Consider the following 27,420-nt stretch of genomic DNA (forward strand, 5'->3'; position numbering starts at 1 on the left):
GCTTTTGAGACGTGATGCAATAACGACAATAATGGAAATAATAGAAATAGGCAAACAGCAGAATTGATAGATACGAGTTTTGACATGGAAAAAATGAAAATAAGATAATAATGAGCGCCTTCTCCACCATGTTGCCGTCAAATAAAAAAGCTGTCATGCCAACTTGCTACTGTAAACAGAAGCTCGCAACGCTTGCCCCGCCTCCGAGTTCTTCTGATTGGTCCACTGTTTTGGTCTATTGGTCACTGTTAAAAGTTGAAATTCTTTCAACTTGACACGGCGTCTTAAAAACGCGACGCTCATGTGCGAGGCGCTGCAAAAGACGCGAGACACGACCGTAACGGTCATGCACGTCCATCAAGCGCGTGTTTATAGGAAAACAGTGGAAAAGTAGCGCACTGGAATAGAAAAACGGGTTCTGTGTAACATTTGTTGGCAAGTCCGCGGAATTGGGTTACTTTAACACTGTTGTCGTGGGTTGTTTTTCATGTCCGCGGGTTGAAGTGACCCTAAATAACATGATATTTTGCCCCTGGAAAACAAATTTTAGCAGGGGAACCCCGTCAAAAACGCATATTTTACCCCCCAGAATGCAATTTTTATGGGGGACCCCCACTGAAACACGACTGGGCTAGTTTTGAGTAGCAATTGGGCGGGTTTTGTTGTGAAAACCTGGCAACCCTGGAGGGCAGTACAGGTGCCATAGGTTCTAATGTGGCACCAGCCCCTGATTTGGCAGCGCTGTGAGGGCTGACCGAAAAGCACTGAACTTGAGTTGAGATGCAGATAATATTAACTTTTATTTTATTTTTAATAAATATTAAAAATATATACTAGGGTGTGGAAATGGCTAATAAGTGCTCCTCTGCAGCATCTACTACAGTGGTAATTTATTGTCTTTTTTATTTCTAAATAAGTGTTTGCTTTTCTACATCGTGAAACTTTTAGTTTTACAAATGGGGACAAACTATGAAGGATGAACAAATAATGTTTTGGACATAACATTAAAAATAACATTCAAATTGGGCAATATTTTAAAGCTTTGAAGTGCTGTGAAAAGTTGTGTGAAGCACTTAAAAGCTCTCGAAAACATTAGACCATTTCCGCCACAAGTTATTTCTGTCAGTGTTAGTGGCACAATGTTTCTCATGGGTACAGATTACACAGCGCTGGGAGAAAGCGCTTGATTTCACCGCAGAATTAATAACATCGCTGTGAAATCTTGTGAGAAACATTTGCATTGGTCGCAGAATTCTCTGTTAAACCACAGATATCAGATCAAACAGTTTCCACGTCGGCACTGCTGATCTTATTACATTCAGTCAGTGTATATTTCTGGTAGTGAGGTCGCTCTCCCTCTTTCTGTGAGAGACTGGAGAAATCAAAACAAACGAGTTATTACCGCACACACAAGAACTCACAGAAGAAACATACTGGGGTAAAAAAATTCAAAATGATGCGTTTTTTTTATTTATAACATATGATTTAAATAACATAGGGTTCTGCTGAATATTATCACGATTGCAAATGTTACATAGAATTTATAGTTTAATAAACAAGTAGCCTAGTTCATATTAAGTTAGGCCTACTTACATTTTAAACACAATATTGACTGTTTTTTGTTCTATTTCACCGTTGAAAATAGTTCAAAAAGAGAAAAGCAAAACTCAGCGCGGTGTTTTGTTATTGAATGATTCAGCTTGATTGAACGATTCTGAATGAATCATTTGAATGAATGACTCACTTATTAAGACGGTCACTTGCTGCCACCTATTGGCGGTTTAGTTTCATGTTTAAAAGTATCATTGCATTTTTTTCTTAATTGTATATTCAAATATTTGTTTTAACATCAATCTCATAACAATATTTATTGCAGTTGTGATTTTGCAGTGTAGTTTGTTAATTTGATTGGTATCAACAGCCCTAAAGTGTCTTAATATTAAAACTGAATGTATTGATCAAATGTAAGAATTTGATAATTAGCCCGTCATCAAAAATGTATTATAACGTTATTATAAAAAAATCCTTACGTGTAATTTAAATGTAAATAGTCTAAAAATCAATCATTTTTAACCTTTAATATTATAAAGATGTACCAACTGGGGTTCCTTATAGTTTACAGCATTAGTTGAAAGATATTTTTCCTTTGAGTAAATTTGCTATGTACTGTACCTGATAAGGCCCCAAGTTAATCAATATTGAATCAAATTGTGCAAGTTGTGTCAATGCCCAGGCCCAGTGTCAATACATTTTTTTTTTTACTTGAAGCAAATGTTGTCTTTTCCCTTTATTTTCTTGTCAGAGTGCACCAGAATGCTTCATTTACATGTTAAAATGACAAAATAGTTCTCCTGGGGGAGGATGCCCCCAGACATGAGGGTGAGAGAATGAATGGCAGAATTGTCATTTTTGGGTGAACTAACCCTTTAGCTAATGATAGCTAACCCAGTTCACATCAATGAGTCCAGCCTTGTAACTTTCTCTGTCCCTTTTCACTTGAGCGCAATGAACGACAGAACTTGTTTTACGCATAAATACAGGTTATACACAACTGACTCAAGTTTATGATGTAAACTTTTGGCGTATTACCCAGCACCTGTGAGTAACCGAGGCTAACAGCAGACGGCGATATAAGCTACGGGACTACAAACTCTGTGACGTAATCGCACAGGAAACAAAGAACCTGTCAACTTCCGGTGGCCATATTGCGGTGATACAGCGAGTTTTAGTGAGGGAGCTTCATCATGATTTCTTCTCAAGCTTATGGAGATAATGGAAAGATGAAGGAATATCACTACAGCGGTCCAGTGGAGCATAAATTCTCTCCTTATGCCTTCAACGGAGGGTAAGAAGCAGCGGACGGCGCAGGATTTTCTGTCTTGTCATCATCTTCCTCACGCGCCGAACATGACAGTTCACTTCACCGCAGAAATTCACTGAGAAACTCTTTATAAAGTCTGTTTAGTGATTCCTGCTTCTGTAATTTTCATCGTATAATAAGCTAGGCATTCTAGAGTTAAATTCAGTCGTAATAGTAAAATAATAAGTTGTTTTGACCGGTGTGCTTTTTTTACTTTCACTATCATAACTGCAGCGTTTGACGGACAATAAAAGAGACTGATTTACACTTAATCAAAGTCAAAAATATAAGTCAAAACTGCTGATATCTGCACTATTAATATGTGTATATTTCATGGTGTATTGACGTTGTTGCCTGATTTCTGCAGATTCATTTCATTTGGTAGAATGAAACTTACTATTATGGGCTGTGTGTGTGTATATATATATATATATATGTGTGTGTGTGTTGGATAAGTTACACTAAAAAGTATTTAATTACTAGCTACTAATTATATCTTTAACAGTGTAATTCGATTACTGTTTTAATTACTCTCTGTAAAAAGTATTGCTTTACTTTTTTAGGATAGACATGAAACTGCTCTTTTAACTTCCAAATAAATAATATACAGTTGCATAAATTATTTTTGAACTGACCAAAGTATTTAAAGGGAGACAACATTAAAAACATAAATTTTAACATTAGACGTTAAATGTTGATGTCAAATACATTATTGTTTTATATAGAATTGTTCTGTAGTCTATAAAGTATTAAATTCAATTACATCAGAAGTAACTGTAATAAAATACAGAAAAATTCAGAGTAATCCCTTCACTTTTTCAAGGCAAAAGTAATTAAATTACAGTATATAATTATTTAGTAATGCATTACACCTAACACTATATCTATAATTTTAAGTAAAATGTTGAGATTGTCCTGTCTGTTCTCCTCACTATAAATGTTAAAGGGTTAAATATGTATGTTTTGCTGTGTTTCTCAGGACTGTGCTGGCAGTGGCTGGTGAAGACTTTGCTATCGTGGCTTCAGACACACGTTTAAGTGAGGGATACAGCATCCACAGCAGAGACTCCCCCAAATGCTACAAACTGTGAGTTATCACATGATTCATTCACATAAAATGAAATCTGTATTTTTTTTACTTTTTGATCATATTTCATGTAAATATAGTCTGTCATTTATTATATATACACCATTATTTTTAACCAAACTTTGTTTCACAGTAAAATAAAATAGTTATTTAAATATAATCAAGGCATGACAAATGCCACGTGGATCCATCTGTGAACATCATATATTTGTGTCAGTGTTTTGGATCTATTTTTTCAAATGACTGGAAATGAAGGACTGATTCAGCCAACCAAACAAAAAAAACTTACCAACTCTACTGCAGTTTAGATCAGAGATATTTAATAAACCATCTCTGTCTCAATGTTCTTGTACCTGCAAGTCACAAAACAAGGAATAAATGTTAAACTAGTGACACTGATTGATTACTCTGCCTTTGGGAAGCAAATATATAGTGAATATTCCATATCATCGCTGTCGGGCTGAAATCTCTCATCTCCAAAAACACTACTTTTCAGGAAATGGAATTTTTAAAAATAATTAAACTGTGTTGTCAAAGGTGATATTTTGGTTTTATATGAGGTCAGAGGTTATATGTGACCCTGGACCACAAAACTAATCGTAAGTATATTTGTAGCAATAGCCAACAATACACTGTATGGGTCAAAATTATCGATTTTTCTTTTATGCCAAAAATCATTAGGATATTAAGTAAAGATCATGTTCCATGAAGATATTTTGTAAATTTTCTACCATAAATATATCAAAAATGTATTTTTGTAAGTAATGTGCGTTGCTAAGGGCTCCCGTTTGCGTGTCTCGCTTTAAGAGCCAATAGTAACGGAAACCAAGTAGACTGCACAACAATTCATTTTGCATACAAAATCAGAGATTTTACACATTCAGATCGCGCCTCCAACATGCTTCTGTTGCGTTATTTTCACCCTCTAATGAGTCTGAACAAATTGAGTTTACAACAAAAACGGGGCACAGGCACTAACTGTAAACAAATGTCGATTTCATGTGGCGATTTGCTCATAACTTCATGAAAATTGCACAGATCATAGATCATGGCACATCATCATTTACAGATTAAAATGAGCCCCAAAACAACATACTCCATTGTGGCGATCATGAGATATTACTCACGGAATGATGTAACATATTTGGCTAAAAATGTGTCTCTCGTCTTTCTGGGATGCAATGTGTTATCCAATGATCCTGGAACCATCCGTGCTTATTTTCCAACGCGGAGTAACACAAAATAGGTATCATTTTAAAGCTCAAAAACTCGGCTTTTTAATGCATATAGCCATTTTGATCAACTCTTAGTGCTGTGTAGTCTCTATAAACCGGAGCCCGCCAGCGCCATCTAGCAACGAAAACATTAATAATGTATATTTGTTTGATTTTATCAGCAGTTTCTTAGCATGAGAATGTCCAATTGTAACGTAATTTATATTTTCTAAAATTTAAAAAGTGTTCTATCAAACGATACCTACATTTTGACTCTCCTTGCTATAGTTTTGGAGTTATGAGTCTTTACTTTTGTGTTTGTCACTCAGAAAAAAACTCTAAAAATGCCTTCAGGTCTTTAAAGGTGATTTTCTCAGTATTTTTATTTTTTTGTACCCTCAGATTCCAGATTTTCAAATAGTTGTATAATAAATATAACCAAATATTGTCCTATCCTAATAAACCATACATCAATGGAAAGCTTAGTTATTCAGCTTTCAGGTGATGTATAAATCTCAATTTCAAAAAATTGGCCCTTAAAAAGGTTTTGTGGTCCAGGGTCACATATGGTTATATTTTTTTTGACCAGCCAGGGCTCTACGCTAACATTTTTCTTAAGGAACACTTGTGCTCCTAATGGAAAAAAAATTTAGGAGCACAATCCAAAATTTACGAGCACTTTCTGATCAATAACAGACATTAACTTTCCCATTACAGGGCGATATTTGCCTATTTAAATTATTTCCAGGGGCATTTTTATCATTATAAGAGTCGTATTAAATGTATGCGTCATATTTAGTTAATTTCTTAAATTAAAATTTAAAATTTGTTTTTAAATATTAATATAAACTCTAAAATCAGTTAGAACAATAAGACCCATATTACCAATCAAAACAAATCATCAAAACATCATCTTTGCACTGCAGAAGTGGCACAGAAGCAACATCTGAAGTGGATTTATTTAGACACGTTTACATAGACTGCTTAATGCAGCTCATTGGTAAATGTTGTACGAATGTTTTTAAGTATGATTTTTTTAATTTAGAAATATGTAAAATTCAACTTTAAAGTTTGATATTTTAAATAGAAACAGTCTATGTAAAGTGTAAATATGAAAATAAATCCACCAGTAGGTGGTGTCAAGTCTTGATGTGCGAGTCATTCATTCAATCGTTCAATTCATTTAGGAATCACCTTTGCTTGGAGATGCGCAACAGTTCTGGTGTGGCTTTGTTTGAAACTATTTTCACGAAATAAAGCAAAAACAGACAGTATTGTGGCTAAAATGTTAAGTCGCTTAATATCAACTTGTTTACTGGACTTTTGTACAATCATGCCAATACTCTGAGATACAGGACTCTACTCGTGTGATATTGCATAACTTGGATTACTATTAGGCTTGCTGTGATAGATGGTGTTATTAACGGTGTTCAGCCACAACACCGGTTACATCACTTGCGCACCGCCTCCACCGTCATTCTGATTTTTTTTTTTTTTTTTATCTATTCACGAGAATCAATCGGGTGCACCGGTGCGCCTAAATATTCTTTCACACTCGCACACAGCTATTTTCGGTCGCAGACTGTAGAGCCCTGCCAGCAAATTTCTGATCATTTCAGACATACGCGTTTTGTCCATCATTAGAGCGGCCGCATCTGAGGAAGTAAGTCCATCGCATTATGTTTTCATCAACTTACAGGTTATAGTTTATTGTAGTTATGTGTGCACTCCGTTTTTTCTGTCATTTGGCCAAAATCTCATGCTTTTTAAGACGAAGTGCTACACATGATGACAAAGGTCAGACTAATACATTCTTCTCCGCTCCAAGTATATAAAACATGAGCCTTTATATATATTTTTATATAGAAAACGCTGCACTTATTTAAAGAACCAGTTGTTTATTTACTCTTGCACTGCAAACAAACAGATTCGGGCCAAACTGTGTGTGGCACTTCATTCACGAGAGTTATGAGGTTTGACTGACAGTTTGAGGAGCGAGGTTTAGTCACAAGCTCTATTTAATGCTTTTCATTTGCAAGTCCCACAGAGAGATGTGGAGAAAAAAAAAAAGACAAAATATGGAGATACAAGGTTTCCGCCTGACAGCGATGATATGTGGCTTCCAGTGCTTTCTGTGAGACTTTGATTTAACTGTAACTGTATGGAGAATTTCAAGACAGCTGAAGCTGATCTCTCTGGTTCATTCCCTTACAGGACAGACACTACAGTGATTGGCTGCAGTGGTTTCCATGGGGACTGCTTGACGCTAACCAAAATCATTGAGGCGAGACTGAAGGTGCGTTTGACAACAGAACCTAGAAAGGAAAATGGAAAATGTCATAGTATTTTCTGGTCAGATCATGTTCAGTCAGCACTGACAGTATGACACATAATGTTTCTATCCCTTATAGATGTACAAGCACTCAAACAATAAGAGCATGACCAGCGGAGCCATCGCAGCCATGCTGTCCACCATCCTGTACGGCAGGCGTTTCTTCCCGTACTACGTGTACAACATCATCGGCGGTCTCGATGAGGAGGGTGAGTTTGGGATCGAAGTTTTAAAGATGCTTGTATGGAGTTGTTTTTCACTAGCTCTGAAATGTGTGATCGACTTTTAAAGTAAGACACCTCAGGTGAACAGGGTAAAAAATCCCTACTTCCTCATTTGATTGATTACTTTAAGAATTGCAAACATTTTTTGTATTGCAAGTTTTCTGAAATGTTATGTTTCAATATTCAAATGAGGCATTAAGTAATTACATATGCATACATTTGCATAGATTTACAGAACAGAAATCTGAGCGTTGAATAAAGCCAGGATCAATTTGATTTTGTTTGAGGTCAAAGTTTTTACTCAGCAGATTTTGGATCTTCAGTTTTTATCAGAAAGTACTGTCAGCAGCCAGAAAAGAAATACATTTTCACCATGTTTTTATCAGAATAAAAAGTTCTATAAATCAGGTGAATGATATATGAATGAATCTTCTGAATTTGGTGTGTGTAAGTACACTGACTCAGACTCACTTCCTTTAAAAATGTGTGCTGAAATCAAAATCAACAAATGCAAACAGATAAAGTGCAGTAAAAAAATATATAACTTAAAAGTGTATTTTGGATATTTTCCTTCTAGTAGTCTGAAACAACACATTATGAAAAGCCAAATAGGCCAAAATCATTTCATTCAGTCAACTGTTTTTCAGTAGCCAGTCTGTTTTCTCATTCCAGGTCGAGGTGCCGTTTATAGTTTCGATCCAGTTGGCTCTTACCAGAGAGACTCTTATAAAGCAGGTGGATCAGCCAGTGCAATGCTGCAGCCTCTTCTTGACAACCAGGTAAGGCAGTCCAGGTTAGGGTAGATGAGACTCTGTCCACCTTATTTTTACCGTAAGACCGACGCGGCCATTTGAATGTGTGAGTCTTCCAGTTATTTCAGCTGAACATAACAGCTCATTATGCTGCTTGATATAGCAAAGCAAACTGGTATTTCTTATAATATTTTTATGTTTTGTAATTAAAAACACACTGGTTTGTTTTTTTTACAGTTTACTGCATTTTGTGATTATTTTAGCTCTCTACCTGTAGCTAGTGAATTAGGAAGTGTTGCACATTCATAGAAAATAGCATCTGTGTTTCTAAACAAGGTGGATTTAATAGTCGGGTGATTCTTACAACACCTAAATAGAGAGAGAAATTCTAATTTGCCCCCCTGCAGTAAATAATCTTTGATCAAAATGACATATTTAGATGTTTTTACTTGTGGAAATAATTTATTCATGCCTTAAAACAGCTTGAATGTAACTCAACACCCTTGCTTCATTTAGTATATACATTCCATGAATATGCAAATTAGTCTCCGCCTCCACTCAATCGCAGCAGCTCGGACTGCCTGATCCACTCGCTCAACTGTAGTAAACGCTACACAATTCAGACATACATGTTTGAAGCAGAAATTTAGAAGAGTGAATTATACAGGCTCGTCTACAAGTCGATGTATCAGAATGGTTTTATGTATCGCTCTCTACAACATCAGACACATAACGGTAATTAATATGATTAGCCTTTTGCTTGACTATATTATCAAACAGTTAATAATGTGTTGCTAATGTTACACAAACCATGTTCCTGTTTGCCATCTGAGTCAAACAGTTGCCTTTAAAAATCAGCATCCTTAGAAACGCTTTGAACATCATAGAAAGTCAGTGGAGAAAAGCTCCGCCCACACGCTGATGGGATTGGTCACATGTTTGTGACTGTAGGAAACGGGCGGTTTCAAACTCCATTTTTGAGCATATTAAAAACATCACATAGACACAAACAACATTAAAACTTGATACTCACCACTTTGAAGAAAATGAAGGTTGTTTTTAGGACAATTTTTTTAAATTTATTTTCAACACCCCCCAAATTCTCATTGCTTTTAAAATAGTGAGCTTTTTAATGTTGACGTTGTGTTCATATATTGTGTCGCTATTTGGAAAATGTGCTTATTAGTCTTAATGGTCTGAAAATAGGCTTTATTTTTCATTGAGCAAAATACAGATGCTCCTTTTTAATTATTGGGTGAAATGTATCCTGGACACATTTCACCTTATTAGTATATAAAATGAAAGTAATCCTCAAACTCACGATGTAATCACTGTGTATGACTGGTGTAAAAGGGAGCTAAACGGAAGGAAGTTTTCTTGAACTACTTTCTCTTGTGCTCAGATCGGATTCAAGAACATGGAGAACGTGGAGCAGCTGCCCCTGACCCTGGAGAAGGCCGTGCAGCTGGTGAAGGATGTTTTCATCTCAGCCGCTGAGAGGGACGTCTACACAGGAGATGCTCTCAAGATCTGCATCATCACCAAGGAAGGCATTCGAGAAGAGCTTGTGCCACTCAGGAAAGACTGAGACGTCTTCTCTGCCATGCCAAAATTAGCCTGTTTTTGTTTTTCTCCAGTTGAATCCTTCACTCTGCTGTTCTTTTTATATTCCTTCTCAAGAATAAATACGTTAACAGTATCAGTATTGTCTTTCGTTTGTCTTTTAATTCAGTGTTTTGTCAGTTTGAGAACTACATTTATGGGAAACTGTAAAAAATTTTTTATTGAAACTTCATGTTTGCATATTGATAGTGCAAATGGTAAAGGTCTTGAGTTGACCCACAGTCTTGAACAACTGATTTCCATCTGTTACGGTTTCCTGAGTGCTTGTTTTCTCTGATATTCAGCTGTTACTCACAGTCATTACTTGAGCAAAATCCTCACTATTTTACAGTCCTCAAATGCATCCAGTGCTTTGTCTTTGTATTATTTTTTTCTGCTTTAAGGTCACATAAACAGTGTTTTGTTTAAAACAATAACGAGTATACACTCAAAAATATTTAGGTAAATTTAAGGATTGCATATAATTTTTTTTTTTTTTTTTTTTTTTTGCAGCAAAGCTCTTGTCCATAAACCCCTTGGTAAGTCCTTTAGTCAGGAATGTGAAAAATAGGCGTTCTTCATGTTTAACATCTATTTGCAATAAACACAGACCGCTGGAATACAAAATCACTTGTTTTAGATGGAGCCTGGTTTATGAAAACTTTCACAATCAAATTTGATTGCGTTTCAGTGTTTCTCATTGCTTTTCCCCCCTTTTTTTGTGTAATAATGTCATATGGTGCTGCTCCAATGAATAGCTGTCCAAGCCATTGGGTAAAAGCGCTTCTGGGTTTAAAGAACAGATCTAGCCAGGTCTTACTAGGCTCAAATACACTATCCTGATTTGTGAAAACTTTCACAGTGCATTTTTGGGCAGTTTATCCTTCCTAGAGCCCTTATATTAACTATTGTGATTTGTGAAAGATTTCACAAATCAGAATAGTGATATTAAATGACCTAGGGAAGGGATAACTGACCAAATTTGTACTGTGAAACCTTTCACAAATCACAATAGTGAAGTAAAGGACTCTAGAAATGGTTAAAGGCCCAAAACTGCTCTATAAAGTTTATACAAATTAGAAGAGTGAGGTTAAACACTAAAGGAAGGGTTAACGGCCCAAAACTGCAATGTGAAAGTTTTTACAAATCACAATAGCGAATTTAAAAACTTCAGGAAGGGTTAACTGACCAAAAATGTACTGTAAAAGTTTCCACAAATCAGAATAGCTAAGTCAAAGGGTTAGTTCACCCAAAAATGAAAATTCTGTCATTAATTACTCACCCTCATGTCGTTCCACACCTGTAAGACCTTCGATCATCTTCAGATCACAAATTAAGATATTTTTGATGAAATCCAATGGCTCAGAGAGACCTGCATCGCCAGCAATAACACTCCCTTTTTCAATGCCCAGAAAGCTACTAAAGACATATTTAAAACAGTTCATGTGACTACAGTGGTTCAACCTTAATGTTATATAGCGACAAGAATAGTTTTTGTGCGCCAAAAATAACAAAATGGCGACTTTATAAAACAATGTGATTGCCGATTTCAAAACACCGCTTCATGAAACTTCGAAGCTTTACAAATCTTTTATTTTGATTCAGTGCTTTGGAGCGCGTATCAAACTGCCAAAGTCACGTGAACTATTGAAGTGTCAAAACACTTATGATGTAACAAAGCCTCGTTTACTGAAATCATGATTTTGGCGCTTTGAACCACTGTTTCGAAACAAAAGATTGAAGCAGTGAAGCAGTGTTTTGAAATCGCCCATCACTAGATATTGTGGAATAAAGTCGCTATTTTGTTATTTTTGGTGCACAAAAAGTATTCTCGTCACTTTATAACAAGGTTATATATAAATATCTTATGGGTGTGGAATGACATGAGGGTGAGTAATTAATGACAGAAATTTCATTTTTGGGTGAACTAACCCTTTAAGGACCCAGGAAAGGGCTGACAAATGTGACACTGTGAATCCTTTCACAAATCAGAAGAGTTAAGTTGCACTGTGAAATATTTCACTAATCTCAATAGTCTATTTTAGCCTAGTATGACTTGGCTAGATGACCATTCTTTAAACACATAAGCTGATTTATCTAATGGCTTGGGCCGCTGAACAACACCGTATGACACTATTACACAAAAAAGGGGACAGAGCAATGAGAAACACTGCAGCGCTATAAAGTATGATTGTGAAAGTTTTCACAAACCAGGCTCAATATAAAATAAGTGATTTTGTATTCCAGTGGTCTGTGTTTATTGTAAATAGATGTTGAACATGAAGAACGCCTATTTTTCACATTCCTGACTAGCGGACTTACCAAGGGGTTTATGGACAAGAGCTTTGCTGTGAAAAAATTCACAAATCAAGTGGGTCAAGATTACAATGGTTTCAGTGTCCAACTTTTGGAGCTATACACATTATAAAATTAAGAGTCACTATGAAAAAAAAAACAGTTTTCGAACCGGAGGACCATGTAACCTGAATTCACAAATCATAAAGAATGACACGCAAAATTATTTGCACATCTACGACAGCACACTGTGGGTTTATAGCCAAAAGAAATCTGAACATCAAACCGCAAACTATCGTTACTGTGGGGGGTTTCCGTCGCTCTAAACACCGCTTTTAACCCCGGCTAAAGGTTTCACACTTGTAATTAATGCTGCCTTCACGTGCTTTCGGAAATTTAATAATTCCCACTTCTGAAGTCGTGATTATAAGCTCATCACATTCAAGTTTCAAATTTCGTATATGTGCATTTTTTACTTAAGAAACTCGTATTTACGATAATTCCAAGAGCACGTGAAGGCAGCGTTAGAAGCAGGGTTAGTACCACTTTTTACCCGGGGTTATAAAACCCTGCCCCAGAGCAGGATTAGCACCGCTTTTGCAGTGCCAATCTTGTACAGTGTGAAACGATGTGGTGTTAGAATATGCTTAGCAACAGACCACCTATCGCGTACTCATATTTGCAAGATTTGGACAGTCGCGGAAACACCTTGCATTGTATAAACAGGAAATTCAGCGTTTGGGAGGAAAAAAGTCAAATGCTGACAGAAACTATGACAATTTTAGTGAAGAAGAGACTGTTTTATTCTACTTTATAGTCCAAAATGTTCATTCAGTAAACTTGATAGTACAGTCGGCAATACAAGGATTTTATATAAACTGGTCACGTGCTGCTTTCATCCAATCAATGACAATGACACCACAAATATGCAAATAAGAACATTAACCCAGGGTTTAGGAATATACAGTGTGAAACGTCAGCTTATGAATAACCAGGATTAATTGTTAACCCATGCTAAATTATGAGTGAAAACATAAGGCAAGATAACCCAGGATTGCATTTACCCAGGGTTTAGAATGACCCAGGGTTAACTATTTAAAGTGTAAAAAGCCCCTATAAAGGCTCCAGCATTGCGCATCCTCATAAGGGCTTTTCACATTTAATGTAGTTAACCGTAGGTCATTCTATACCTCGGGTAAACAAAATCCTGGGTTATTTTTCTTCATGTTTCACACTGCTCATAATTTACCCAAGGTTAACAATTAATCCTGGGTATTCATAAACTGATGTTTCACATTGTACATTCCTAAACCCTGAGTTAACATTTTTATTTGCATATATCATTTGTGGTGTCAGTGTCATCGATTGGATAAGGCATGTGACCTGTTTACACAGCTCTGGCATTGAGTATCCTCATATTGCTGACTGTACTATTGAGTTTATACTGAATGGACATTTCCGACTATAAAGGTAGAAACGGTTTCTTCTTCACTCAAACTGTTGTGTTTTCTGTCAGTATTTAACATTTTTCCTACCAAACACTGAATTTACTGTTTATATACAATGTGTTTCTGTGACTGCTAAAGCACATGAATATGAGGCACGCTATTGGTTGTCTGTTGCTAAGCTTCTAGCTGTAACATTCTAACACCGCATTATTTAACACTGTACAAATTTGGCACCACAATGCGAGGTTAACACCGCAAAAGTGATGCTCCGGAGCAGGGTTTCATAACCCCGGGTAAAATGCGGTGCTGACCCTGCTTCTAAATTAAAAGTATGAAACGTTCCTTTACCCGGGGTTAAAAACGGTGTTTAGAATGACGATAACCCTGGGTTAAGTGTAGTGTGAAAAGCCCCAATGGCACAGTGTTAAAGGGTGCACCTTGAGAGCAGCGGGACTTTTATTATGCCACAGTCGCTGCACTGTTTATCATTTTAGATACATCTGACTGTGTTGAAAATGATGTTATAACATTACTCTGTGTGTTCGCTCAGCGGCTACTAGACACTTGTTGCACACTGTAGTAAACTAGATCGATATTAGACATGGTAAAACATGGTACTCGCGGTAAATGGTATAATGTAAGTATACAAGTCAAAATAGAATACTGTTGTAGTGTTTTTTGGATATTTGAATCCAAAAATCTTACATATTGTGCCTTTAACTATTTCAAGTGTGAAAAGCCCTTCTGAGGGTTTATGGGAGTATCATCTGTCACACGCGAATCGTCTGAGTGAACACGCCACAGAGTGAGTTTCGTGTGAGAGACAAAGTCTGCTCCCGGTAATAAGACCACAACGTCTACAGTCTCCAGATCTGCACATGCAGAAATACAGTGTATAGAAAGTCTAGACACAATCTCCAGATCTGTGAATTACACATCATCATGTAGAGAGGCCGTTATGTGGAGAGCTGTTAAGCCTGAGCAGCAGTGGAGCATCGTCGAGTGGAGAACAGAGCAGGGGTTTGTCCAGGTCCGACAGCCTCCAAGAGTTTGTGTCCTCCACTGCCAGGTCAAGATCTGAAAGTCCTGAAGTTGCTGAAATTTTCGCTGACACCCCCATTCATTTTGGTTAAAATGGTATTCTTGTATCAAAAATATTTGGGTCAATCTCTAACCTTATATATGAACAGTATACCCAAAACAAATTCTATCTAAAAAAATCTATCATCATTATTTACCCTCATGTCAGTCCAAAGTCATCCCACTATTTTTACAGTGAAACACAAAAGGACAATTTTGAAGAATCTTGACGCTGCTCTTTTCAATACAATGTCTTTTCATAGTCACCATGTCTGTCAAGTTAAAGGCATAACAGTAACAAAACTAGTTCTTATGGTCACATGTGCGGTATATTCCAAGACTTCTGAAGTAGATTTGTATGAAAAACTCTTGTGTTTATTCACTGATACCCTTTCCATAGACTGAATCTCTGAAATGTTCATCACAAACACATTTAAAATGCTGCAGCAAAATGTTGTTGACACTAAAATGCCATTAGTGTGAAGGATGAAAATGTGTTTTTAAGGACTGTAGCAGAAGAGAACAACACAAACCACTGAACTTCATTCTTCAAAAAATATGTTTCATTTTTAGGTGCTCCATTCCTTTCAGATGAGTTTCAGTACAAGCTCTTAGCATTGATTCATTACATTTGGTTTCTGCACATGATATTTCAGTAACACTTTACAATAAACTCCCATTAGTAAACGTAAGTAAATGCATAACTAATATTAAAATAACAGTAAGCAAAACATTTGTTACAAAACAGTGTTTAATAATACAGAGCAATACAGTGCTTAATCTTTTTATAAAATAAAAATAAATATACAACTGTTTATTGTTAGCTCACGTTCGCTCAGGTGCATTAAATGATATTATCAGATACAATTTTTGATTTCAATATATTACATCAACTAAGATTAATAAATGCTTTAGAAGTTCAACATTTTTGTTCTTGTTCAAGTTAACAAATGGAGCTTGTGCAAAATGTTACAAATATTTTTCATAGCAAATGTGAGGAAAAGTATCGCACTGTATATCCATGTTAAATAAACCACATGAAGTTTAAATAAATAAATGTGATATTTTACTCAAACTGTACAACTATACAGGATTTATATCAAAACGAAACATCATTTAAGGCAGTCCATCAGAGTTGATCAGGGTTTTACTCGGTCTTCTGATCAGTCGTGGCTTCATGTTGTGTCTCGACTGTCTTCACAGCTTCACAGTCAGTGGAAATCTTCCTCTCAGCGTCTTCAGATCTCTGATTCACTGGCGCCTGTATGTAGAGCTTTCCATCATCAGCCATGGAGCAGGACAATCCCTCAGGATTCACTCCTTCAGGCAGGTCAAACACCCGTCTGAACTCCTGGATTCTGCACGAGTACGAGCCTTTCCCGGGATCCTCCTGCTTCTTCTGGGTCTTTCCGCAGACCTGCAGCTTCCTGCCCACCTGCCTGACTGACAGCTCCTCCGGGGAAAAGTCGCGAGTGTCCAGCGTCAAAGCAAAGCGGCTTCCGTCTTTCTCCACTGCGCAGGAGACTGGATAGATCTCCTCCTGCTGCATCTCCTCAAAGATCTCGTGCTGCAGTTTCTCCAGGCTGCTCCTCGCCTCCTGCAGCACTTCTGCGTGTCTGTGAAGAGCTGTGATCTCCGGCCAGAGACTGCGCACTGGCCACTCGGTTCCCATCAGTGAGCTGAAGGAAGGCTGGAATCCATGCAGGCTCAACATGTTCAGGGTTTTGTGTTCTCGAGTCTCTCTGGTGTCGTCCACTCGTGAGGCGTTCAGATTTGACTCGAGTGCTGCGAGTCGCTCGGCTTTATACCGCGTGATCTTCAGCACCAGCAAGTTCATGAACTTTCCAGGTAGTTCCGGATTCGTCCAGTGGGGGGCAGAAGAGAGAACTGATGACGCCACACCTGTCACACTCTTATTTTAGATGAGGATTGGACATCGACAGTAAGTAACAAGTGTTACTTAAGTTCTTTATATTATTTTAAAAGATATCAGCTTTAAGGGGCTCCAGCTGAAAATTAAAGATTTTTCTGGCAGGAATAATTTAAAAGGGATCCATACCAGAATGAAGTGTTTAGAGGAGCGGATTTTGGTGACATCAGCCGGACAGGATATACTTTGATGAAAGACCGCAGAGACCTTCTTTTATCAAATTAAGACCAGGAATGTGTAATAAGAAAAGAAAAAGTGTTTTTGATTTCAATTTGACTTCAAGGGAACCTATAATGCCCCTTTCACAAGATGTAATATAAATATATGGTGTCCCCAGAATGTGTCTGTGAAGTTTCAGCTCAAAATACCCCACAGATCATTTATTATAGCTGACGGCACGTCAACAACACTCTACTACAACAACTCTTCCTCTTCTCTAAAGCAGCCCAACATGGCCTCCTTTGTTGTGTGTTCTCGGGGGCGGGGTTTATGTAAATTTTAGGGTTAGTGATGTCACCAACCTGGGAAGAAGCTTGTTGTAGTTCCTACCAGCCGTTTGTTGTAGTCCTTAAACAGATTTCTGTAAAAGAAAATATCTCCCTTTGCATTGAACTTTGAGCGTCGTAACTTTGCAGATGTTGCTTATGCTCAAACAGCAACATTACACACTAACTAATGTTAAAAAAGTGAAACCATAATCAACCCCTTTAAAGTTAAATGAAAGTATTTAGTCTGTTGCACTGTTTCAAAGCGAAGCACTCACTGTTCAAGCGAGCAGCTGCTTTATTTTCACAGTCACATAATTTCTAACATTTCTGTGGACAGATGATTACACATAGATTTGTAATGAGATGCATTTGTAAACCTGTTTTCACAGAAACTGAAGATTTCCATCAGAATAAAAGCTTGAGGGTTAAACTCCTGCAAGTGATTTACATTTATTTTACAGTGCAGTTGTTTTACAATAGTAATATATTACTGTCTTGAGGATACTACTAATAATACTTGGATAATAATAATAGTATTATTATTATTATTATTATTTGTTACTATTGATTATATTTAAATTATTTGACTGCTTAAAAACACCAGTGTCAATGTAATGTGGACTGAGACACTATGAAAACTAAAAAGATCTGATCATTTTAATTTGGTGAATGAAAGTGGGTTGGAGTTCTTAAAGTGCCACAATTATGTTATTTTAAAGGTTTCTAATTTTGTTTTGGAGTCTCCTACAATAGGTTTACATGCATCCAAGGTCAAAAAACATTTTCATAATATACATTACAGCATCAGCTCTTTTCTCACATTGTCTGGAACGGTTTGACAAAAGATTTCTGAGAGCCGACTCTGCTCTGATTGGTCAGATGGTCCAGTCTGTGATTGGTCGACCACTTACAGCGCGATTCTGCGCGAGGTAGAAACCAAATGGCCATTACCATTTCTAAATTTTAGCAGTTTCTCAGTACTTGATACACAGTAACAATGGCGTCGGTTTTAACGTATCAATCTCATCAAAGTGGATTTGCTTTGACAGCAAAAAACAGCATCTTGACGACATGAACAACACGAACCAAACTCTTCCAGTCTGCATTATTAACAACTACAGTGTGTCAGATCTGGTTCTGTGTTTTGTGCTCTGTGGGACTTTTATGTTGAAGTTCTCTGTGCCTAGTTTCTGTGTTCTTTCCTGTGTCCCGTTTCCTGTGGCCAGGCTGTAGTTTTGTAGTTTTTTCTGTTTTCATTATTCTGCTCCAGCTGTGTCAGTTTTCCTTGTTTAGCTCGTTAACCCGTCTTTATAAAAAGCCCTTGTTTTCTCTGGTTCTCTGTCGGTCATTGTTTGATGTCATGCAGGTGTCTGTGGTTCCCTGTGTTTTTTTAAGTTTTTTTTAGTTTTTTTCTCAGTGTTATTTTGTTCCTGATTTATGTTATAATTGTTTATAATTGTTTTACACCTGAGCCTTCAGTCAGAATGGCCACCACGCCTGAGTCTTCAGCCAAAACGGCCGCCGCTCCAGGGCCCGCTCCAGCCCGTGAGCCTGCTCCAGGGCCCGCTCCAGCCCGTGAGTCCGCTCCAGAGCCCGCTCCAGCCCGTGAGTCCGCTCCAGAGCCCGCTCCAGCCCGTGAGCCTGCTCCAGGGCCCGCTCCAGCCCGTGAGTCCGCTCCAGAGCCCGCTCCAGCCCGTGAGTCCGCTCCAGAGCCCGCTCCAGCCCGTGAGTCCGCTCCAGAGCCCGCTCCAGCCCGTGAGTCCGCTCCAGAGCCCGCTCCAGCCCGTGAGTCCGCTCCAGAGCCCGCTCCAGCCCGTGAGTCCGCTCCAGAGCCCGCTCCAGCCCGTGAGTCCGCTCCAGAGCCCGCTCCATCCCAGGAGTCTGCTCCAGTCCAGGAGTTTTTTGTCTGTTCGGCGGTGACCAAGGAGGTCAGCCCTGAACTCCCTGTTCACCTCGATACGACCACAGAGGTTGCACTTGAACTTCCTGTTTGCCTCAACGTGACCTCAGAGGTCATTTCTGAACTGTCTGCCTGCCTCAATACGACCAGAGAGGTCACTATGGAGCAATGCCTTGGAGGGCGTTCCTGAGTTCCTTGCCTGTCCTGTTATGGCCCTAGTGGCCAACACTAACCTCTCTGTGCCTTGTGTTTCAGTTTTGCCTAATCAGCTGTGTTGGCCTCTAGCTCCACCAGATCCATGGAGGTCTTCAGTTCCGTCTGCACTGCTGTGGTGGTCATCTGCTCCGCTGTGGGGGTCTTCAAGCCCGTCTCCCTGCATTTAGATCTTCACCTCTGCCTGCTGTCTTTGATTCCTCCGTTTCTTGACACAGTGTTTGAGGGTGAGGCAAAGTAGATGTTGTTCACGGGCCGCCAATGAAGACCATAGGCTGTAGCGATGCGCAGATCGCTGTTATATCCGCGGACCAGGCATGTGCACAGGTAGGGCTCAACCTGTGCAGAGCACATGCCCTTTTTGTCCTTACACTCTGAAGTGCCCTTTTTTTGGAGGTGTTTTATTTTATTTATTTATTTTCTTCAATAAATCAATGCTATTGGTCACCCTTTACGTCTGTCTGTCGATTTACTGAAGTTCCACAGCAGAGCAGCTGAACATATTGCAGCGGTAAATAAATATCTTGTTGTTTGAATAAGTACAATGTTGTCTTTATGGAAGAAACACTAGTATGTTTATAAAGGCTCATATTTTATGCATTTGAGGCCTGAGACCGGACCGGAGGCGGAGAGAGAGGGAGGGGGGCTAGCATTTGCCAGCTAAGTTAGTCATAGCCAATACCCTACAAATAGCCTTAAATAACCTGTGCATACAGTAGTATTACATCTTTTATAAATTGAGATTTTGGCCAAACGTATTTTACAATAGGAAAAACTGGGCGCTCATAACCTATTGATGATGACTTAGCTTAATGTGATGCCGTCGTTTTAATGACGGACAAATTGCACATTTGCACACATTCGAAGGTCAAAAACCCGGCGTAACTGCATTTGAGTTTGACACAAAGCCAGTGATCCTCGTCAGCTAGGTAAAATATATTTCTAAGAAATTTCTTATTTGGCTATCTGCTGATACACTTAATTTATTAACATTTAATCATATTATATATGGTCACACAGTATGGTTAATGTTTACGATGTTAATATGCATGTATTTGCTCGCTAGATAATTTTTTTTTTAATCTAGTATTGTATACTCCCGCTCGTCTTCACATGTATAAACATAGTAAAACATGGTTTTCTGTCGATAAATGTATCCAAACAGTTGTTCCCTTGTCTAATAAAACATGAAATATATGAAAGAGTCTTTGGTTTTTCAATGGTTTCTACAAAATAAAACCGGAAATCGAGGGTAATGCGGGTATGATGTCATTGGTAGGCGACGCACAGGTCTGTGTCCCATGTAAAAAATGACTTTTCTCTGGATTTAAACATGATTGGAAACAACTGGGATAATGTAAGTACACAAGTCAACAAAATAGAATACTGTTGTAGTGTTTTTTGGATATTTGAATCCAAAAATCTTACATATTGCGCCTTTAACTATTTCAAGTGTGAAAAGCCCTTCTGAGGGTTTATGGGAGTATCATCTGTCACACGTGAATCGTCTGAGTGAACACGCCACAGAGTGAGTTTCGTGTGAGAGACAAAGTCTGCTCCCGGTAATAAGACCACAACGTCTACAGTCTCCAGATCTGCACATGCAGAAATACAGTGTATAGAAAGTCTAGACACAATCTCCAGATCTGTGAATTACACATCATCATGTAGAGAGGCCGTTATGTGGAGAGCTGTTAAGCCTGAGCAGCAGTGGAGCATCGTCGAGTGGAGAACAGAGCAGGGGTTTGTCCAGGTCCGACAGCCTCCAAGAGTTTGTGTCCTCCACTGCCACGTCAAGATCTGAAAGTCCTGAAGTTGCTGAAATTTTCGCTGACACCCCCATTCATTTTGGTTAAAATGGTATTCTTGTATCAAAAATATTTGGGTCAATCTCTAACCTTATATATGAACAGTATACCCAAAACAAATTCTATCTAAAAAAATCTATCATCATTATTTACCCTCATGTCAGTCCAAAGTCATCCCACTATTTTTACAGTGAAACACAAAAGGACAATTTTGAAGAATCTTGACGCTGCTCTTTTCAATACAATGTCTTTTCATAGTCACCATGTCTGTCAAGTTAAAGGCATAACAGTAACAAAACTAGTTCTTATGGTCACATGTGCGGTATATTCCAAGACTTCTGAAGTAGATTTGTATGAAAAACTCTTGTGTTTATTCACTGATACCCTTTCCATAGACTGAATCTCTGAAATGTTCATCACAAACACATTTAAAATGCTGCAGCAAAATGTTGTTGACACTAAAATGCCATTAGTGTGAAGGATGAAAATGTGTTTTTAAGGACTGTAGCAGAAGAGAACAACACAAACCACTGAACTTCATTCTTAAAAAAAAAAAAAATGTTTCATTTTCATTTTTAGGTGCTCCATTCCTTTCAGATGAGTTTCAGTACAAGCTCTTAGCATTGATTCATTACATTTAGTTTCTGCACATATTTCAGTAACACTTTACAATAAACTCCCATTAGTAAACGTAAGTAAATGCATAACTAATAATAAAATAACAGTGAGCAAAACATTTGTTACAAAACAGTGTTTAATAATACAGAGCAATACAGTTTAATCTTTTTATAAAATAAAAATAAATATACAACTGTTTATTGTTAGCTCACGTTCGCTCAGGTGCATTAAATGATATTATCAGATAAAATTTTTGATTTCAATATATTACATACATACAGGCCTACATAATATATAACATACAAGATTAATAAATGCTTTAGAAGTTCAACATTTTTGTTCTTGTTCAAGTTAACAAATGGAGCTTGTGCAAAATGTTACAAATATTTTTCATAGCAAATGTGAGGAAAAGTATTGCACTGTATAGCTATGTTAAACAAACTACTATACAACAAGTTTAAAAAAAAATAAATGAAATTTTACTCAAACTTTACAGCTATAAATGTGATATTTTACTCAAACTGTACAACTATACAGGATTTATATCAAAACGAAACATCATTTAAGTCCATCAGAGTTGATCAGGGTTTTACTCGGTCTTCTGATCAGTCGTGGCTTCATGTTGTGTCTCGACTGTCTTCACAGCTTCACAGTCAGTGGAAATCTTCCTCTCAGCGTCTTCAGATCTCTGATTCACTGGCGCCTGTATGTAGAGCTTTCCATCATCAGCCATGGAGCAGGACAATCCCTCAGGATTCACTCCTTCAGGCAGGTCAAACACCCGTCTGAACTCCTGGATTCTGCACGAGTACGAGCCTTTCCCGGGATCCTCCTGCTTCTTCTGGGTCTTTCCGCAGACCTGCAGCTTCCTGCCCACCTGCCTGACTGACAGCTCCTCCGGGGAAAAGTCGCGAGTGTCCAGCGTCAAAGCAAAGCGGCTTCCGTCTTTCTCCACTGCGCAGGAGACTGGATAGATCTCCTCCTGCTGCATCTCCTCAAAGATCTCGTGCTGCAGTTTCTCCAGGCTGCTCCTCGCCTCCTGCAGCACTTCTGCGTGTCTGTGAAGAGCTGTGATCTCCGGCCAGAGACTGCGCACTGGCCACTCGGTTCCCATCAGTGAGCTGAAGGAAGGCTGGAATCCATGCAGGCTCAACATGTTCAGGGTTTTGTGTTCTCGAGTCTCTCTGGTGTCGTCCACTCGTGAGGCGTTCAGATTTGACTCGAGTGCTGCGAGTCGCTCGGCTTTATACCGCGTGATCTTCAGCACCAGCAAGTTCATGAACTTTCCAGGTAGTTCCGGATTCGTCCAGTGGGGGGCAGAAGAGAGAACTGATGACGCCACACCTGTCACACTCTTATTTTAGATGAGGATTGGACATCGATTAAGCTGAATTTATTTATTTACTTTTACTTTATTTACTTTTACCCAGTTTACAGATAAATACAGAATTACTTATAAGTGTTACTTATAAGTTCAGTATATTATTTTAAAAGATATCAGCTTTAAGGGGCTCCAGCTGAAAAATATTGATTTTATCTGGCAGGAATAAAAGGGATCCATACCAGAATGTGGTAGAGTGTTTAGAGGAGAGGACTTTGGTGATATCAGCCAAACTGGAAACACTTTGATGAAAGACCGCAGAGACCTTCTTTCATCAATTTAAGACCAGTGTTGTGTAATAAGAAAAAAAAAATTCAATTTCAATTTGACTTCAAGGGGACCTATAATGCCCCTTTCACAAGATGTAATGTAAGTCTCTGTTGTCCCCAGAATGTGTCTGTGAAGTTTCAGCTCAAAATACCCCACAGATCATTTATTATAGCTGACGGCATGTCAACAACACTCTTCTACAACAACTCTTCCTCTTCTCTAAAGCAGCCCAACATGGCCTCCTTTGTTGTGTGTTCTCGGGGGCGGGGTTTATGTAAATTTTAGGGTTAGTGATGTCACCAACCTGGGAAGAAGCTTGTTGTAGATCCTACCAGCCGTTTGTTGTAGTCCTTAAACAGATTTCTGTAAAAGAAAATATCTCCCTTTGCATTGAACTTTGAGCGTCGTAACTTTGCAGATGTTGTTTATGCTCAAACAGCAACATTACACACTAACTAAAGTTAAAAAAGTGAAATCATAATCAACCCCTTTAAAGTTAAATGAAAGTATTTAGTCTGTTGCACTGTTTCAAAGCGAAGCACTCACTGTTCGAGCGAGCAGCTGCTTTATTTTCACAGTCACATAATTTCTAACATTTCTGTGGACAGATGATTACACATAGATTTGTAATGAGATGCATTTGTAAACCTGTTTTCACAGAAACTGAAGATTTCCATCAGAATAAAAGCTTGAGGGTTAAACTCCTGCAAGTGATTTACATTTATTTTACAGTGCAATTTTTTTTACAATAGTAATATATTACTGTCTTGAGGATACTACTAATAATACTTGGATATTATTATTATTATTATTATTATTATTATTGATTATATTTAAATTGTTTGACTTCTTAAAAACACCAGTGTCAATGTAATGTGGACTGAGACACTATGAAAACTAAAATTTTAATTTGGTGAATGAAAGTGGGTTGGAGCTCTTAAAATGCCACAGTTATGTTATTTTAAATGTTTCTAATTTTGTTTTGGAGTCTCCTACAATAGGTTTACATGCATCCAAGGTCAAAAATTTTTTTCATAATATACTTTTCTCTCAATGTCTGGAACGGTTTGACAAAAGATTTCCTTTACGTCTGTCTGTCGATTTACAAATATATTTAGCCAATTAAAGGTATTAAAAAGAGCTTGTGACAAAATCTTTTAGGATCCGCTCAAACTGTCAGTCAAACCTCTTAACTCCGCCCCCTCAGTGCAGCGAACTGAAGTTCCACAGCAGAGCAGCTGAACATCTTGCAACAGTAAATAAATATCTTGTTGTTTGAATAAGTACAATGTTGTCTTTACGGAAGAAACACTAGTATGTTTATAAAGGCTCATATTTTGTGCATTTGAGGCCGGAGACCGGACCGGAGGCGGAGAGAGAGGGAGGGGGCTAGCATTTGCCATTTAAGTTAGTCATAGCCAATACCCTACAAATAGCCATAAATAGCCTGTGCATATTAGTATTACATCTTTTATAGACACATTTTTATTTTGCACACATTCGATGGTCAAAAACCCGGCGTAACTGCATTTGAGTTTGACACAAAGCCAGTGATCCTCGTCAGCTAGGTAAAATATATTTCTAAGAAATTTCTTATTTGATTTATGATGGCTATCTGCTGATACACTTAATTTATTAACATTTAATCATATTATATATGGTCACACAATATGGTTAATGTTTACGATGTTAATATGCATGTATTTGCTCTCTAGATAATTTTTTTTAATCTAGTATTGTATACTCCCGCTCGTCTTCACATGTATAAACATAGTAAAACATGGTTTTAGGTTTTACTACAGTAATGCTGTAGTAACTAAAATCATTACAGAATCATCAGGTCACTGTGCTTCTAAGCTGTTGAGAATATTATTTTTTGATATTACGCAGCGCCTGTGACCCCCTGCTTGCACAGGGTGCGTGCCTTGCAACCATTGAGACATTTGTGAGAGGCGCTGCGTAATATCATTGCGCCTGCTGCAGCCATGGTACGACAGCAAAGTTCCTTGATTATTACGCCGGAATGACAGTACAGTTCCTAGCCATATCGGCCTAGAAAATCGCAACTTTTCATTTTCCGTCGGTCTTAGTACATGATGTAACTACAGAAGAGTCAAGTTTTAAATAGGAAAAATATCGAAACTCTTTGGTCATTTTCGAGCGAGATGCTAACGGTCTAATCAGATTCAATGAACTATGCTAAGCTATGCTAAAAGTGGTACCGCCAGACCCGGAGATCGGCTGAATGGATTTGAAAATGGTAAAACTCAACTGTTTACCTCTAGGGGAGTTGGAAAATGATTTTTGAAAATTTTCAAAAAAAGTGGAGTGTTCCTTGAACTGCTAGGTTTGTAGTTACTGTTGTTGTCCCTGCATGATTGAAAAAGATGAGGACATAATATATTCCTGGCGTCTCTCTCTCTGCAACATGGTATCATGAAAATTCATAAATATGTATACGTGTGTGTTACTCTCTCCTCGCATTCTGTTTTGAATGAGAGTAAAAAAGTTGTTAGACTTAAAGTAGAAAGATAGGACTGGCAGCAGGCCAAGTGTTCAGCAAAGCAGCTGTTTATGGACCTAGTCCGCTTTAACATTGTTTTATCAGTTTTTTTTAAACGCTTTAACTTAATCTGTTGATATATTTGTCTGAAATATTTTGAAACCATTTGTTCAAGTAAAAAGATTAAATATTTCTTTTGCATTGCAATAACATCAATGATCCTGATATTTTCATAAATAAACTCTTCTTTCATTTGTGTTGCTTCTTTAGAAGACCATCAGATCTACTGGGAGGAGGAGTTCATGGAGTAGGTAAGCTCTTTAGTAGGTGGAATTGAGGTAAATGTTTCAGAGGTTTGTTGTTATCTGTCATTTAGAGGAATTAAGGTAACCAAAAGTCAGTTATTGAGAGTTGGGAAAAAAAGGAAAAAAAAAACAAATTATCATCCCTTCCTATTTTTTAATGACAGATGGGATGGCCTTGTAAATTATGCAGCGCTGTTGTACCAGCAAAGACTGATATTCTAAAACATTATAGACTGCATCATGGGACCTTTGGACACAGCCATGCCTTGCCTTGTATACATATAGACTGCCCATGCTCTTTTAAAAACTGGAGTAGCTTCCGCTGTCACTTATCACGACAACATCCAGCAGTTGACTCACTTAACTCACCTCAAAAAAACTCTTTTCTTTACCTGCCTATTATGTAAAAAATCTGGATTCCCTAGCGAAAAGGCTGTTTTTTGAACACATTGGTCATCATCTGAAGAATAATGAGACTGTAAAGTGTGTTTTTGCAGGGTGCGATCACCAAACAAATGTGTATGGGACTTTCGTGACACACAAACACAGGAAGCATACGCCACATACTTCACAAAAATTTCAAACCAGGCATTATTTGTGAAAGGCAGTTAACTGAACAGGAGTCACTTGTTTTTGAAGCCTCTGAAGAGGATGATGATCACAATTATGCCAATTATCAAGTCTCTCTCTCAGATGCTCACTATGAAGAGGATGATGGAAGCAATGTGGTTGTAGAGTACATAGCATCCCTCCTTTTGAAATTAGAAAGTGTTCATAATGTTTTAATTCAGTGCATTAATGAACTGGTAGATGATCTTCACTTCATAGCAAGTTCTGCATCCATAACTGCAATAAGAGAGATTGTTGTTTCACACTTAAAGAAAAAGAATTGTACAATTGCTGACACGTTGGTAACATCTCTAGTCGAAGAATTGTGCAAATCAAATCCACTAAGCACAGCACTTAGTGCTGGTGGTCCTCTTTCATCATCATTTAGAAGGCGACAGTATTATAAAGAAAAAATTGAAGTTGTTGAGCCTGTTGAATACATCCTTGAACCAAATGAAAAGAGAAGTTTCCAGTATATCCCAATTGTCCAGTCCTTAGTTC

At 37.9% G+C, this 27,420-nt stretch overlaps 3 protein-coding genes across 3 annotated transcripts; 1 reads left to right on the forward strand and 2 right to left on the reverse strand.

Annotated features, from left to right (window-relative positions):
* The first annotated feature begins 2,650 nt into the window (after positions 1–2,650).
* On the forward strand, positions 2,651–10,168 carry psmb1 (proteasome 20S subunit beta 1). The gene is made up of 6 exons (XM_051917836.1): positions 2,651–2,845; positions 3,840–3,947; positions 7,376–7,457; positions 7,573–7,702; positions 8,390–8,496; positions 9,872–10,168. Exons 1-6 carry the CDS (start codon positions 2,745–2,747, stop codon positions 10,055–10,057), a joined length of 714 nt encoding a protein of 237 aa, XP_051773796.1. The 5' UTR covers positions 2,651–2,744; the 3' UTR covers positions 10,058–10,168.
* A 5,855-nt stretch (positions 10,169–16,023) lies between these two features.
* LOC127524574 (heat shock protein 30-like) lies at positions 16,024–16,691 on the reverse strand. Its single transcript, XM_051916214.1, has one exon. The coding sequence runs from the start codon at positions 16,606–16,608 to the stop codon at positions 16,042–16,044; it is 567 nt and encodes a 188-aa protein (XP_051772174.1). The 5' UTR covers positions 16,609–16,691; the 3' UTR covers positions 16,024–16,041.
* Positions 16,692–21,969: 5,278 nt separating this feature from the next.
* LOC127524575 (heat shock protein 30-like) lies at positions 21,970–23,093 on the reverse strand. The gene has a single exon (XM_051916215.1). It carries the CDS (start codon positions 23,005–23,007, stop codon positions 22,441–22,443), a length of 567 nt encoding a protein of 188 aa, XP_051772175.1. The 5' UTR covers positions 23,008–23,093; the 3' UTR covers positions 21,970–22,440.
* Positions 23,094–27,420: the final 4,327 nt, after the last annotated feature.

This window comes from Ctenopharyngodon idella, chromosome 13 (genome assembly GCF_019924925.1).
Source record: "Ctenopharyngodon idella isolate HZGC_01 chromosome 13, HZGC01, whole genome shotgun sequence".
Classification (NCBI taxonomy): Eukaryota; Metazoa; Chordata; class Actinopteri; order Cypriniformes; family Xenocyprididae; genus Ctenopharyngodon; species Ctenopharyngodon idella.